The 14,148-nt window shown below is 37.6% G+C and overlaps 1 protein-coding gene across 4 annotated transcripts in view; it reads left to right on the top strand.

The window, feature by feature from the left end:
• Positions 1-14,148, top strand: part of atp2b1a (ATPase plasma membrane Ca2+ transporting 1a) — a 225,119-nt gene that overhangs the window by 182,349 nt on the left and 28,622 nt on the right. For all 4 annotated transcript variants that reach the window (XM_039761795.1, XM_039761793.1, XM_039761797.1 and 1 more), the window contains 6 exons: positions 1,065-1,302; positions 6,974-7,153; positions 7,479-7,566; positions 7,665-7,771; positions 11,599-11,790; positions 12,384-12,597. In XM_039761795.1, coding sequence (XP_039617729.1) covers positions 1,065-1,302; positions 6,974-7,153; positions 7,479-7,566; positions 7,665-7,771; positions 11,599-11,790; positions 12,384-12,597 — 1,019 coding nt within the window. The remainder of the gene's footprint in view (positions 1-1,064; positions 1,303-6,973; positions 7,154-7,478; positions 7,567-7,664; positions 7,772-11,598; positions 11,791-12,383; positions 12,598-14,148) is intronic.

Below are 14,148 nucleotides of genomic sequence, written 5' to 3'. Positions count from 1 at the left end.
TGTTTTGTTGTCTTGATCTTTGTTATCCATGATATTCTCCTTCTCCACAACAAAGCCCAGCATCTATTTTATTTTTCTGTATACAGAGTTTCATTACTGCAATCTATTTTACTTGGAACTCCATTTTACACGTGACAAAAATAAACTGACTAAAGGCTACGTCCACACTATTACATTTTTTATTTAAAAACGGCGTTTCTAAATGAAAACAATCTCTGTCCACACTTTTGTTTTTACATTCTTTACGAAAGTATCTCCGTCCACACTAAAATGACTCAAAATGTGTATTACACAGATGTTTGCCTCTACTGGGCATGTATGCATCAGCAGGAAAATCCTTAAAGCAGTGATAATGCTGCCTACCACAGGATTTATCGCAAAATTATATGGACTGATAAATTGTCAACTGCTCTTCATTGTAGCATTCAGACTGTACAAAACACAATTTACATGCATGCAGATAAGCAGTACAACAAGTGCCATGGGAAGATGATCACCTATGTCTATGTTGGAATATGGTTTTCTGTGAATGGTGACCAATCGGAGAATGGAAACAATGTAATGAGCAGGATCCGGTCAGGGAAAGGATATGCAGTAAGCACAAACAAATCAGAACGCCATTAGAGTCTACATTTTTACTTCTATACATTTCAATACTGAGCCAGCTTTTTCAGAAATATATACATTACAACACACTGAGCTGGCATTTTCAGAAGTATACGGCTCTAAAAAGCAATTTCAAAAGTCTGTTTTTATGAGGATTAAAATGCCTCAGTAGTGTGGATGAAAGGCAAGAATGGAGACGATTATATAATTAAACGTAAATGATGTAGCCTAACAATGCTCTGACTACAGGCTTCTCAACTGCATGATAAGGTGGCTGATTATGAGGTAGGAGAAAGTGGCAGATAGTTGAATAGAAAGAAATTGTTGTTGTAATATCTGTCTGGTTCCTATTGCCTATGGAAAATGTGTACCCTTTAAAATATTACTGCCTGTAATTTTTAAATGATACATTTTACTTCATGTGGTCTTATAACTTACCAAGCATCTTTACATTTTAGGTGTGTGAAGATTCTTAATTCAGACGGTGAATCCAAGGTGTTCAGGCCCAGGGATCGAGATGATATGGTGAAAAAAGTAATTGAACCTATGGCTTCAGAAGGGCTGAGGACCATATGTATAGCCTACAGGGATTTTCCTGCTGGAGAATTAGAACCTGAGTGGGAAAATGAGAATGCCATTTTAAACAGTCTGACCTGTATTTGTGTAGTGGGAATTGAAGATCCTGTCCGGCCAGAGGTAAGATGAAGAAAAATGTTTTACTTGCACTTCAACTTTTTAATATTTTGTTTCAAAATAGGTGTGTAATACTAACATTGAAGTCGAATCTGTAGGGTTACCTATTTTAAATGCTTTCTTAGTTTTAATTGAATCTTTCTAAACTGTGAATGTCTTGTTTCAAAGTATGAAAAACAAAGACAAAAATTATTTTTAATTCTATATTGGAAATTTTTGTTAACAGTGTTAAAAAAATCCACAAAGATTTTTTTTTATTATTATAAACTATAGCAAACTGGAAACATTTTTATAGATAAAGGTTATGTTTTGATTTAGACAGATATCAAGAATCTAAAAAGGTTTGGGCTATATTATTCTGTCAACTGATGAACTCTTTTTAAAATTAGCATTTAAACTGATGCCTTTTGAAGAGCTTCTCCTTCATCTTGATAGAGAACGGGAAACCTGCTGCCTGAATGGACTCTATTTAAAATATCAATAGCTACAGTGGTGTGAAAAACTATTTGCCTCCTTCCTGATTTCTTATTCTTTTGCATGTTTGTCACACAAAATGTCTCTGATCATCAAACACATTTAACCATTAGTCAAATATAACACAAGTAAACACAAAATGCAGTTTTTAAATGATGGTTTTTATTATTTAGGGAGAAAAAATCCAAACCTACATGGCCCTGTGTGAAAAGTAATTGCCCCTGAACCTAATAACTGGTTGGGCCACCCTTAGCAGCAATAACTGCAATCAAGCGTTTGCGATAACTTGCAATGAGTCTTTACAGCTCTGGAGGAATTTTGGCCCACTCATCTTTGCAGAATTGTTGTAATTCAGCTTTATTTGAGGGTTTTCTAGCATGAACCGCCTTTTTAAGGTCATGCCATAGCATCTCAATTGGATTCAGGTCAGGACTTTGACTAGGCCACTCCAAAGTCTTCATTTTGTTTTTCTTCAGCCATTCAGAGGTGGATTTTCTGGTGTGTTTTGGGTCATTGTCCTGTTGCAGCACCCAAGATCGCTTCAGCTTGAGTTGACGAACAGATGGCCGGACATTCTCCTTCAGGATTTTTTGGTAGACCGTAGAATTCATGGTTCCATCTATCACAGCAAGCCTTCCAGGTCCTGAAGCAGCAAAACAACCCCAGACCATCACACTACCACCACCACATTTTACTGTTAGTATGATGTTCTTTTTCTGAAATGCTGTGTTTCTTTTACGCCAGATGTAACGGGACATTTGCCTTCCAAAAAGTTCAACTTTTGTCTCATCAGTCCACAAGGTATTTTCCCAAAAGTCTTGGCAATCATTGAGCTGTTTCTTAGCAAAATTGAGACAAGCCCTAATGTTCTTTATGCTTAACAGTGGTTTGCGTCTTGGAAATCTGCCATGCAGGCCGTTTTTGCCCAGTCTCTTTCTTATGGTGGAGTCGTGAACACTGACCTTAATTGAGGCAAGTGAGGCCTGCAGTTCTTTAGACGTTGTCCTGGGGTCTTTTGTGACCTTTCGGATGAGTCGTCTCTGCGATCTTGGGGTAATTTTGGTCGGCCGGCCACTCCTGGGAAGGTTCACCACTGTTCCATGTTTTTGCCATTTGTGGATAATGGCTCTCACTGTGGTTCGCTGGAGTTCCAAAGCTTTAGAAATGGCTTTGTAACCTTTGCCAGACTGATAGATCTCAATTACTTCTGTTCTCATTTGTTCCTGAATTTCTTTGGATCTTGGCATGATGTCTAGCTTTTGAGGTGCTTTTGGTCTACTTCTCTGTGTCAGGCAGCTCCTATTTAAGTGATTTCTTGATTGAAACAGGTGTGGCAGTAATCAGGCCTGGGGGTGGCTACGGAAATTTAACTCAGGTGTGATACACCACAGTTAGGTTATTTTATAACAAGGGGGCAATTACTTTTTCACACAGGGCCATGTAGGTTTGGATTTTTTCTCCCTAAATAATAAAAACCATCATTTAAAAACTGCATTTTGTGTTTACTTGTGTTATATTTGACTAATGGTTAAATGTGTTTGATCAGAAACATTTTGTGTGACAAACATGCAAAAGAATAAGAAATCAGGAAAGGGGCAAATAGTTTTTCACACCACTGTATGTTATGGCGACCCACCCCTAATTTCCAGCAGTAAAGAACACTTATCTTGCAGTTCCTGTTGTTAATACTGATGAATCAGAAAGACAGTAGCTACAGTTGTGGCCAAAGCAAGACCTATATCTATGTGCAGGAGTTTGGGGCCATGCAGAATGAGTTTTAAATGGAATGTAACAGGTTATGGTAAAGCTTTTGTAAAGAATGTTGTTGTCTACAAGGGAGAGAAATGCTGATCTCATCTTGCTATCTTCGAGAGGAGGAAGGAGAAGTTTGAGAAACTTGTTAAACCAGTTGAGATGTCCTCCTTAACTGAGGAAATGCCTGAAGCGTTTGTTATGGCTGGTTCCATTTCTGTGACTGACATTGTAGTGCTTAAAAAGCTCAGTTGTGACAAAACCGTATGTGTAGATGAGGTCTTACTGGAAATGCTGGATATAGTGGGACAGCTGTTTTGCCTAATGCACCACTTCATCTCTTTGTAAAAGGTGAGATCAGCGCCGCAAGCAGGCTTAGTTAGCAGTCTCCATAATTAAAAATTGAAATCAAGCATACATGTGTGTCAGTTACATAATGATACTGGTTCTCTGCTTCCCTGGAAAGGCCTATGTCAGACACCTAAAACAGTTTACCAGTTTTGTCCATGCAAAAATGATTAAGTAGTTATGGAAGTTTGCCAGTTTTGTCTTGCATATACCTAACAAACTTGGAGTTTGTTTCTGGAGTCATTCTCATACACTATTAGCTACCTGAATTTGCAGAATGAGTGTTAATTTTCAAAGTGGCTATTAAAATTAAACCTGTCCAGAGAACGTCACTTGTTCTGTTTTCCTGTTTTATATTCAAGGTGTAGCCAAGACCGGGCATGTACAGTGTGGGCAATGAAAAGGTTGCATCTCCCCCTTTTTTTTTTTTTGGATAATATTCTCTTAGCATTATCAGACTGTAATTTCTGACATGCATTGCAATGGTTTAAAGCTAAATGTGATATATTTTGCATGAGAAATTAATATCTGCAAAAAAGAGTACATGTCCTTTTCCTGAAAGAGAATGACTTAATGCTTCTAGATAAGGGGTGAACAGTTGTCAAGTGGGTGTCATGCTTACAAGTAGAGTTAATCATAAGATTGGACAACAAATCTGTACTATGTTAGCAGTTTTTAAAAGACCTTGCAGCATACTTTTAAGTAGGAGTTTAATCTTTAGGTAAAGCCTTGCTATTACTGGTCTGCTGACATACCCACCCTCACCTATGAATTTTGAGACCTTCATAATTACTGAAAGAATAAGATTGTAAGTAAAAGTACCCAAAATTATTTGCAGCACTGGCTTGTAAAGACTAAGGAGAATTCTGAGTAGAGAAGCTGTTGGCCTTGTAGTCAGGATGACAGTAAGGGTTGTCCAATTATGGTCCACTGAAGACAAACCTGTGCAGAACTAGAACATGCTAGAATGATTTAATCACTTCACTATCTTGAGAACTTCTGGGACATAGGAAAAGGTGCTGAGAACACTGTTCCTTTGTTTGTCAATCTTGGCATATTGATAACAAGATCCTCACAACAAAATGTGCATTCAGAGTGTATATCACATCTGCATTATCCAATTATTCATCAGCTATTTATTTACCTGTATTATGCCCACTTTTACAAACTTTTTTGGTCTTCATGGCACCAGTTAATTTTTCAAAGGTAATAAAGAAAAAAGGGAGTATTTGATTCATCACCTAACTGGCACTGCTTTAAACCCTACCCTTTCCCTTTGTGGTAGTGAGCTCATGTGACAGTGACAGTGCCAGCATCTTTCCTGTACTGTGAACTTTTAGACGGCTTCTGACTATGCACCTTACTGCATTTTGGGTAGGGTGCTGCAAGTACATTGTGAGGTTTAGGGCTACTGTCATGTGCCATTTCAGTTTCTATATTTTCAGTGCTAGAGTTGTCTATATATGTAGCATTGTAGCATTTTTGCAGAGTAAATATGGAAGCAGCTATCCAGAGTGCAGAGGTTCTTGTACCTTAAGGTGGTGGATTTACATGTGTGGATAAGGTCAATAATGAAACTGACCAACTTTTTGCAGTGGCTTTGACAGTTCAGCAACCATTGTACAAGATTATGGTGGTCTAGTACGGTAAATTGACCAGTAATCTCCATTACCTACTGTGGTGAAAAAATAAGGTTAAAGGATGAAGAAATGAGCTGGTGTATACATAGCAGTTCTGGTGTTGGGTAGCCTGACTACTCTTTACATTATAGAGAGAGAAGTTTAGCAATGCAGGAGGGATGTAGAATTCCACTGCTAGTTGTTGAGGTATTTTAGGCAATTGGGTGAAATACGTCTTATCTGTATACAGTGATCCCTCGCTATATCACGCTTCGACTTTCACGGCTTCACTCCATCGCAGATTTTAAATGTAAGCATATCTAAATATATATCACGGATTTTTCGCTGGTTCGCGGATTTCTGCGGACAATGGGTCTTTCAATTTATGTTACATGCTTCCTCAGTTTGTTTGCCCAGTTGATTTCATACAAGGGACGCTATTTGCGGATGGCTGAGAAGCTACCCAATCAGAGCACGTATTACATATTAAATAAAACTCCCCAATGATATACGATATGCTTCCCGCACGCTGCTTCGCACACTTAAATGCTCTAACAGCCGTATTGATTTTTCATTGTTTGCTTTTCTCTGTCTCTCTCACTCTCTCTGAGAAATACAGGCAGATACTTATCCATCATGCAATACCATCAGGGAGGCGTATGATTGGCCCCATTATCTGCTCCTGACGGAGGGGGTGTGATTAGAGGGGCTGTTTGCACAGTGGCTGTTTGCTTAGAAGATACGGACGCGCCTGTAAAAAAATGCTGAAAGGCTACCTTCACATTGATCCCTTCATTGTGCCGCTTTATCGCGGTGCTTGCATACTTAAAAGCGCAACAGCCATATTGATTTTTGATTGTTTACTTTACTCTCTCTCTCTCTCTCTCTCTCTCTCTCTCTCTCTCTCTGACATTCTCCGCTCCTGACTCGTACCTTGAAGAGGAAGATATGTTTGCATTCTTTTAACTGTGAGAAAGAACTGTCATCTCTGTTTTGTCATGGAGCACAGTTTAAACTTTTGACTAAAGGGTGTTATTTCATGTCTAGAGGGCTCTAATAATATTAGAAAACGTATTTAGTAGGTCGTAAACAGGTTTTCAATGCTCTAACTGCGAAAATATTAGATTTATAATAAAGAATCCTACTTATTGGAAATTCATCTGTCTGGAGCGGATCAACCACGAGGGTTTACTGTATAACTGTACGGAGAATATTTATAAACAGTGTGGGAGAGTTTCTAAGAGCTTAAAATATATAAAGATAACCATACAATTATATGGTTTCTACTTCTCGGATTTTCACCTATCACTGGGGGTTCTGGAACGCAACCCCCGCGATCGAGGAGGGATTACTGTTTACTACATAAATTTTCTCTTGACTAGAACTTTCATTTGGTAAAAAGGATAGAAATACTTTATGAAAGAAATCTGATATTCCGGCATTACATTAAGTTGTCCTGAATGTGGTTCTTTGTTTTTCAGGTTCCAGATGCCATAAAGAAGTGCCAACGTGCGGGTATCACCGTTCGTATGGTTACAGGAGACAATATTAATACTGCTCGTGCTATTGCTACAAAGTGTGGAATCCTTCATCCGGGAGATGATTTCTTGTGCTTAGAGGGAAAAGAGTTCAACAGAAGAATTCGTAATGAGAAAGGGGAGGTATGTTTTAGAAGGTATTTTCAAGTAGAAATCCGAGGAACGTTCAAAATGTTTTGGCACTTTTTTTTTCTTTTTCTTTCAACTATGTTTGAATAGAGTTTTTGTTTTATTTAATTTCTAAAACAAATTGCAAGCACTTTTCTACATCACCTTCTTTTGCGATGCAATTTTCCCAATGTCGTACCAACTTTTTAATGTCCAATTACTACTCCTCCTTCACCATTTCTAACAAAAATATAAAAGTGCGGAAACTCGTTGAACGTCCCTCGTATTTGCATATTCCTTTGTTTGCCGTACAACTTCTTTTCTTTTTCTTTTTCTCAAGATAGAGCAAGAGAGAATAGATAAAATTTGGCCTAAACTAAGAGTACTGGCAAGATCCTCACCCACAGATAAGCATACACTAGTAAAAGGTAAAACTGTTTTGTTATGGTATATTTTTCCATTCAAAAACTATCAAGTTCATTAACATTTTAATCACATCAGTTTTTTCTGTACCTTAATTTTGTAGGCATTATTGATAGCACAGTTGTAGAGCAAAGACAAGTGGTTGCAGTAACAGGAGATGGTACCAATGATGGTCCTGCACTCAAGAAAGCAGATGTTGGCTTCGCCATGGTAAATTTTTACATTAATACTTTTTCCTTCACATCACAAAATTATACTAACATTTTGTTTTCATCTTATGTCAGTTTTTAAGTTTTTGGTAGGAAGGGGGTGGTTCTTTGCAAGACAGTAAATTTAAAACATATATTTAACACTTAGGGACTGTATGTTATTACAGAATATTTTGAGTTGCTTGATTGCAAAATCTACAGTAATTTCATCAGTGACATTTTAATGACTGGTTTCTGGCATTCCTGTCTTGCTGTAGGATTTTCTCAGAGTCCCATTAACCCTAGACCAAGTTAAGCAGATTTGAAAGGGAATTGATTAATTTAGATTTAAGCATAAATTAGTACACAATCAGTACCTTGCTGTTAAGTAATGTATAAAATGGAACGAGCAGAAAGTTAATAGATAGTGATGAGTCAGGAAAGGTCTTTGGGGTTTTTAAGTCATTATTGTTACATGTACAATAAAATTCTTATTTTGGTTGCATGAGATTAGCACACCCATTATAGATCTGTGCCTTTTTCTGTGTCATTCCAAACCTACCAACTGTCTGAAAGAACAGCCTATCCGCTTCTGAACTTTCTTGACTGGAATAGATGTGTTGACTTCTCAAATTTGTTGCACTGGAAATGTTGATATTCAAGAACGCGAAATTCTGCATCATTTTTACAACTTGACCATTGACTTGAAAAGGATAGTATGTTCATTTTATTATGTGTAAAACTATCCTCCATTTTTTTCCATTGATATTCAGTTTTAGATTATTCAGGCTACACAACTTGATTAGTTTAGCTACTTTTTTTCTTTTTCACACTCCTATTGTATTTTTTTAACTGTAACTTGATCATCCACAAGGCTCAAATTTCCTCCAACCACTTGTATTCTTTTTTTATTTTTCCTTTTCCCCACTTTACTACTTAGGTAATCAATTTTTGATTTTTGTGCAATATTGATCTTTGCTTGTAAAGTTTACCTGACAAACACCAGGCTTGAATTGACTTGAATTGTTAGCCTTTATGTTAAATCCATATTTAACATTGAACGTTATGCATTTAAGGTTGTGGTTTTTGCATTTTGACTTTGTTATTGAATGAAAATGTGTTTTGTTTGTTTAAATGATTGAGGAACTGTCCCTTTTTATGTGGGCCCTTTTTTGCAAGTCATCTTGTATAATATGCTTCTGTGGCTGTCCATGTGTCTGTCCAGGATTTTAAATCGACTGCAGCTTGCAAACCGTTTGACCTATTGACCTGAAATTTGATACACATATACTACGTGATGTCTACTATACGCGTTCGGGGTGATTGACCTCCAAGGTCAAAGGTCAACCCAGGAAAGTCAAGGTCAAAAATCAAATAACCTGTGAGCCTGAAATTTGGCACACATACTACACTGAAATTCTGCACTACAATTTTATATTAAAGGCGAAGAGTTTTGGAATTATTACTCTTTTTAATTTAATTTAATTTTATTGTAGAATGAACTCTCGGCAGCAGGGCAACAATGCGGCGCATGCGTACGGGAGCCTTTCTCATCCCTACCACCTTTGCCATCACTTCCCCTACCTCTTCATATCTTAAATCATTATTGAGGCAGATTGAAGACTTAAGTGCCAGCTTATTTGAAATATTAAGGAAAACATCGTAATTGCAACACAAAAACTGACTTGAATCAGTTTTAACGCAAAAAGATTCAGTCAAAAGAAGAGAAGAACAACTGCTCAGGAAGCAGCAAGCACATCAACCTCTAAGCAATTGAATGCTAAACGTACAGAGAAAGAGTATGAAAACAACTATGAATGCTCAAGTCAAGTGTGCAGTGCGCCGTTACTGGTAGATAAATAATGCTTTTAGATATTTTGTTGCTTCATGATTTTTAACTCCTTATTTTGGTGTATTTTGCGACAGTTTATCACCACTTTGACTCTTGCTACATCATAAGCACTAGCTTCAGGCTTTTTTTTGTCTTCAATATAATTTCAAATTTTTTTTAGTTTTGTTTTATAAGGGGAAATCAGAGTAAAGGCAGTAATTACAATGGACAAAAGCTGACTCAAAACATGTTTGCGATAGGTTATGGGTAGTTTAAACATGTAACGCAGTCTGCCATTAGTCTATTTAAAGCCAAGGTCAAATGAATATGTACATGTCATTGCAGGACTGCACCAATGCTAAACAGTGTGCTGCAGTGAGATTTCTTTGGCCAGAGGATATTGGCTTAGACAGAATAGTAAGCTGTTTGGGTACCCATCTTGCACAAACTTTACGGTACCCCAAATTATCATACACTATGTATGTAAGCAACAGTGAGAAATGTAATCAGTCAGTCTACTGATGATGACAAAACTCACTATGTCAATTTGGGCTTATGGGCTCGATGTTGATGCTCAACCGAATCAATCATTTTCAGTTACATTTGTTCTTCCAGCTTTAAACCTTTATACCTATTCATAAACTTTTTATTGAGTCATGCTGTTTTTATATCCATTCTGAGTGAACACCATTTGGTGAATTTCATCAGCTCTTGCCCCCTTTACCCAACTAATTCTCACTATGGTATGTTGTTCAACACTGATGCAATCCTGCAGTGAAGCTGGCATATTCATTTGACCTTGGCCTCAACTAGACTGAAATGCACACAGCGCAGCACTCTGCTGCTAAACTACCCATAAGCCATCATGAGTGTGTTCTGTTGCATCAGATTGTATACATTGCAGTTACTGAATAATTTTCAAACTGCTTTTACTGTTTCATTTAACCTCGTAATAGGTATAGTGTCTACTGGCATTGGTTTCAAGCATTTCTGGCATTGTTGAGACAGTCTGAAGCCTCGGACAGATTCAGTGACTTCAGATATTCTCAGACCCATAAGATTACACCGTTGTCAGCAGCATAGCTTTGACTCCACCCACTTCCCAGGAGCCAGTCCCCTGTTTCACTGGTGTACTGACGCCTTATATTACATGCCCCAAATGTTGATTTCAATTCCTTTTAGTTCAGTTCTACGTCTAAAGCAAAACCACAGAATGGATGTGTCTTTTGTTATTGGAAAGAGAGTGTGAATGTAACTTTTTTTTGTGTAAAAAAAATAAATAAATGAATCCATTTTCTCAGTAAAGCAATACATTGCATTAAAAGTGTCTACTGAATCCAGTTAGTAAATTATTCCATTGTACAGTTATACAAGAGATAATAAATAAATGCCTTCGTGTTTCTCACACAAGTATAAAGAGGTTCCAGGCCTCATAGTGTCTGAAGTGCTCTTTTCCATCAGAGGCCTAAAACTCTGTTGATTGCTATTGCATAATTCTCGATTTAACAGCTTATTCTTTTTTGCTTGATGTGCCATAACAAGCATATAATATAAATGAAATACAAATTTAACATGTAGTTTACGAAAAGGGGGATATTAGCCAGAAATTGTATAATTTATTAGCACACTACATGACCAGTGTTCCAAGTTAATTTCTCATTTTAGGCAGGTCTTTGGTTAAGTTAAAGGTTGTCTTGAGATTTCTACTTTTAATGTGAAGAAAAACAATGAAAAACAAAGTGAGATTTATTTAATGTAGATAGAAAAACAAGTAAAGCTACATGGACAAAAACACTCTTCAGTAATTTAGTAAAACAGTTTGACATATTAACTTATATAAAACATTAGCAGTACTTAATAAATTAATGTTCTATAATTGCAGGTGATAGAATCAAAGCACCTGGGTTTCAGTGTAAAGTTATTCAAAATGGTGTAGTATAGTATTTTTGACTAAGAACTGATAAGTGCTTATTTTACAATTTTTAATCCTGTTGGTATGATGTTTTGTCTTTTGCAAGGGCATTGCTGGCACAGATGTAGCAAAAGAAGCTTCTGATATCATCTTAACTGATGACAACTTTAGCAGCATTGTCAAAGCAGTAATGTGGGGCAGAAATGTTTATGACAGCATTTCAAAGTTTCTTCAGTTTCAACTTACTGTCAACGTTGTGGCTGTAATTGTTGCTTTCACTGGAGCCTGCATTACACAGGTTTGATTTTTATCCCACGTTCTTTCCATTCTTTGTAAGTAATTGATTTTCACCTACCATGAAGGATCTAACTTTCATTAATTGTTAAAAAATTTTTTAATGTGTAAACAGTAAGGTATATAATGTAAGAAAGAGCAAAATATAACCCCTTAATTCTACCTTTCATAATGAGCATTCCACTCAAACCAATATTTTTACAGAGATTCATATTTGTGTAATTTTCTGGACAGGCAACTTAATAGACTTTCTGAATTGCTGTGTTGTTGGTGGTTGTACAGTGTCATTGAACAGTGTTTTTTGATTTTTTTTCTAGGCAAGTCCTTAGTTAAGACTGCAGCATTGCTTTACAGATTGAACAAAGGAGCATTTTGCCTGCTTTTAATTCTAGTCTTAAACCTCAAAAATTAAGCAAGAAAAAATAACCTTGGAAATTTTTATGAATTTTGGTCAAGGTGTCATTGCTATAAAAGCTTATTGTGCTACTAATAATTCTTAGTAGTTTTATTTAGCTTTTTATTAAACTGTCAATTTAAAAAACTTAACTCTCGTACTTTTCTGTTTTCCTTTTTTAAATATATATTAATTCTTTACAGGATTCTCCATTGAAGGCAGTTCAGATGTTGTGGGTAAATCTTATCATGGACACATTTGCATCTCTTGCACTTGCTACTGAACCCCCTACTGAGTCACTGCTGCTAAGACGTCCCTATGGCAGAAATAAGCCTCTTATTTCTCGAACTATGATGAAAAATATCCTTGGTCATGGTGTATATCAGCTAACTGTTATTTTTACTCTTTTGTTTGTTGGTAAGTTTTATTTATTGGAAGCTTTTCTTTGAGTATCTCTTTCTTTGTGGCTGCTTGGCTTATGTGTAAGCTGAGAAGGCTTGTTTTCTTTCTTAAAGCCTTAAAGTGATTAGTTATGTGAAGCAATATAAAATAGTGTTTTGAGTGAATAATAATTTGATTGTGTTTTTCGGTCCGTGAATCTAATATAGGAAAATAGAATCTGCTCACTGGTAGACTTAATAGCTTTTACAAAGGAATAAAATGACTTCAGGTATGGCTCCCACCGTGGCTGACGTATTTGCTTTACTCTCCCGATTTCAGCGTGTTTTTGTGTTTGTCATATCATGCCTTTTAAACTTAAAACTAGTTTGTACAGTATTGCGATAAAAATGTGAGGAACTTTTGGACATTCACAGAGCCCACATTGCGCCAAAAACCAGCTTGCTGGATTTGGATTGTTTCCCGCGGCTGGACTTAACTAACATCAGCCGGGAAGTGATAGTAGCCTTGTGCTCGATTAAGTGGCATAGCGGACACTCGGTATACCTGAAGCGGAGGCAAGGAAAGAGGGGCGGGCTACACACCAGGCTAAAGGCAAGGGCTACAAAACCTCCACTGCCTAGCCTGTTACTAGCTAATGTCCGCTTGCTTGTAAACAAGGTGGATGAGCTGAGAACCAGAGTAACCACCCAGCGTGAGATAAGGGATTGTTGTGCTCTTATGTTGACGGAAGCCTGGCTCTCGGACTGTACACTGGATCAATCACTGCAACCTGAGGAACGTCCTACCCAGATATCACCAGTAGGTTTCTTTTCCAACAAGAGAGTATAACATTCTTGAACAAGTTTACAGCAACGTGAAGGATGCCTACAGAGCAGTGCCACGCCCCCATTTCGGTCAGTCAGACCATCTGTCAGTGTTCCTGTATATAGCCTACAGACAACTCCTCGAGAGCTCCACCAGTAAAAAAAAACAATCAGAATATGGAATGAATATATTGAGCAAACTCTTCAGGACTGCATTGAGAGTACTAACTGGGATGTTTTTAGAACTGCCTCTCTGAGGGGAGACTCCACAGTTGACTTGGAGGAGTATGCTGCTGCTGTAACTGGGTTTATCAGTTCATGTACTGACATCATCGTTCCCACAAAATGCTGTAGGCTGTACCCTAATAATAAACCATGGATCAATGGGGAAGTGTGGGCTTTGATTCGTGCCTGCTCTGCTGCATTTGTCTTTGGTGATGAAGATTACAATCGAGTCGAATCAATCCCCTTAAGGCAGCAGGCCCTGACTCCATCCTGGACGTACACTCAAGGCCTGCTCATCGGAGTTGACTGGGGTCCTCGGGGACATATTCAATCTGTCCCTGGCACAGGTATCCGTGCCCTCCTGCTTCAAGAGCACTACCATTGTGCCCCTTCCAAAGAAATCCCAGGTGAGCTGTCTAAATGACTATCGTCCCATTGCACTCACCCCTATTGTGATGAAATGCTTTGAGGACTAGTCATGGCACACATTCAGAAGTCAATTCCAGCAACCCTGTACCCCCTACAGTATTCTTACCGG

Source organism: Polypterus senegalus, chromosome 8 (assembly GCF_016835505.1).
Source record: "Polypterus senegalus isolate Bchr_013 chromosome 8, ASM1683550v1, whole genome shotgun sequence".
In the NCBI taxonomy this organism is placed as follows: domain Eukaryota; kingdom Metazoa; phylum Chordata; class Cladistia; order Polypteriformes; family Polypteridae; genus Polypterus; species Polypterus senegalus.
This window is presented reverse-complemented; position numbering and strand designations above follow the sequence as displayed.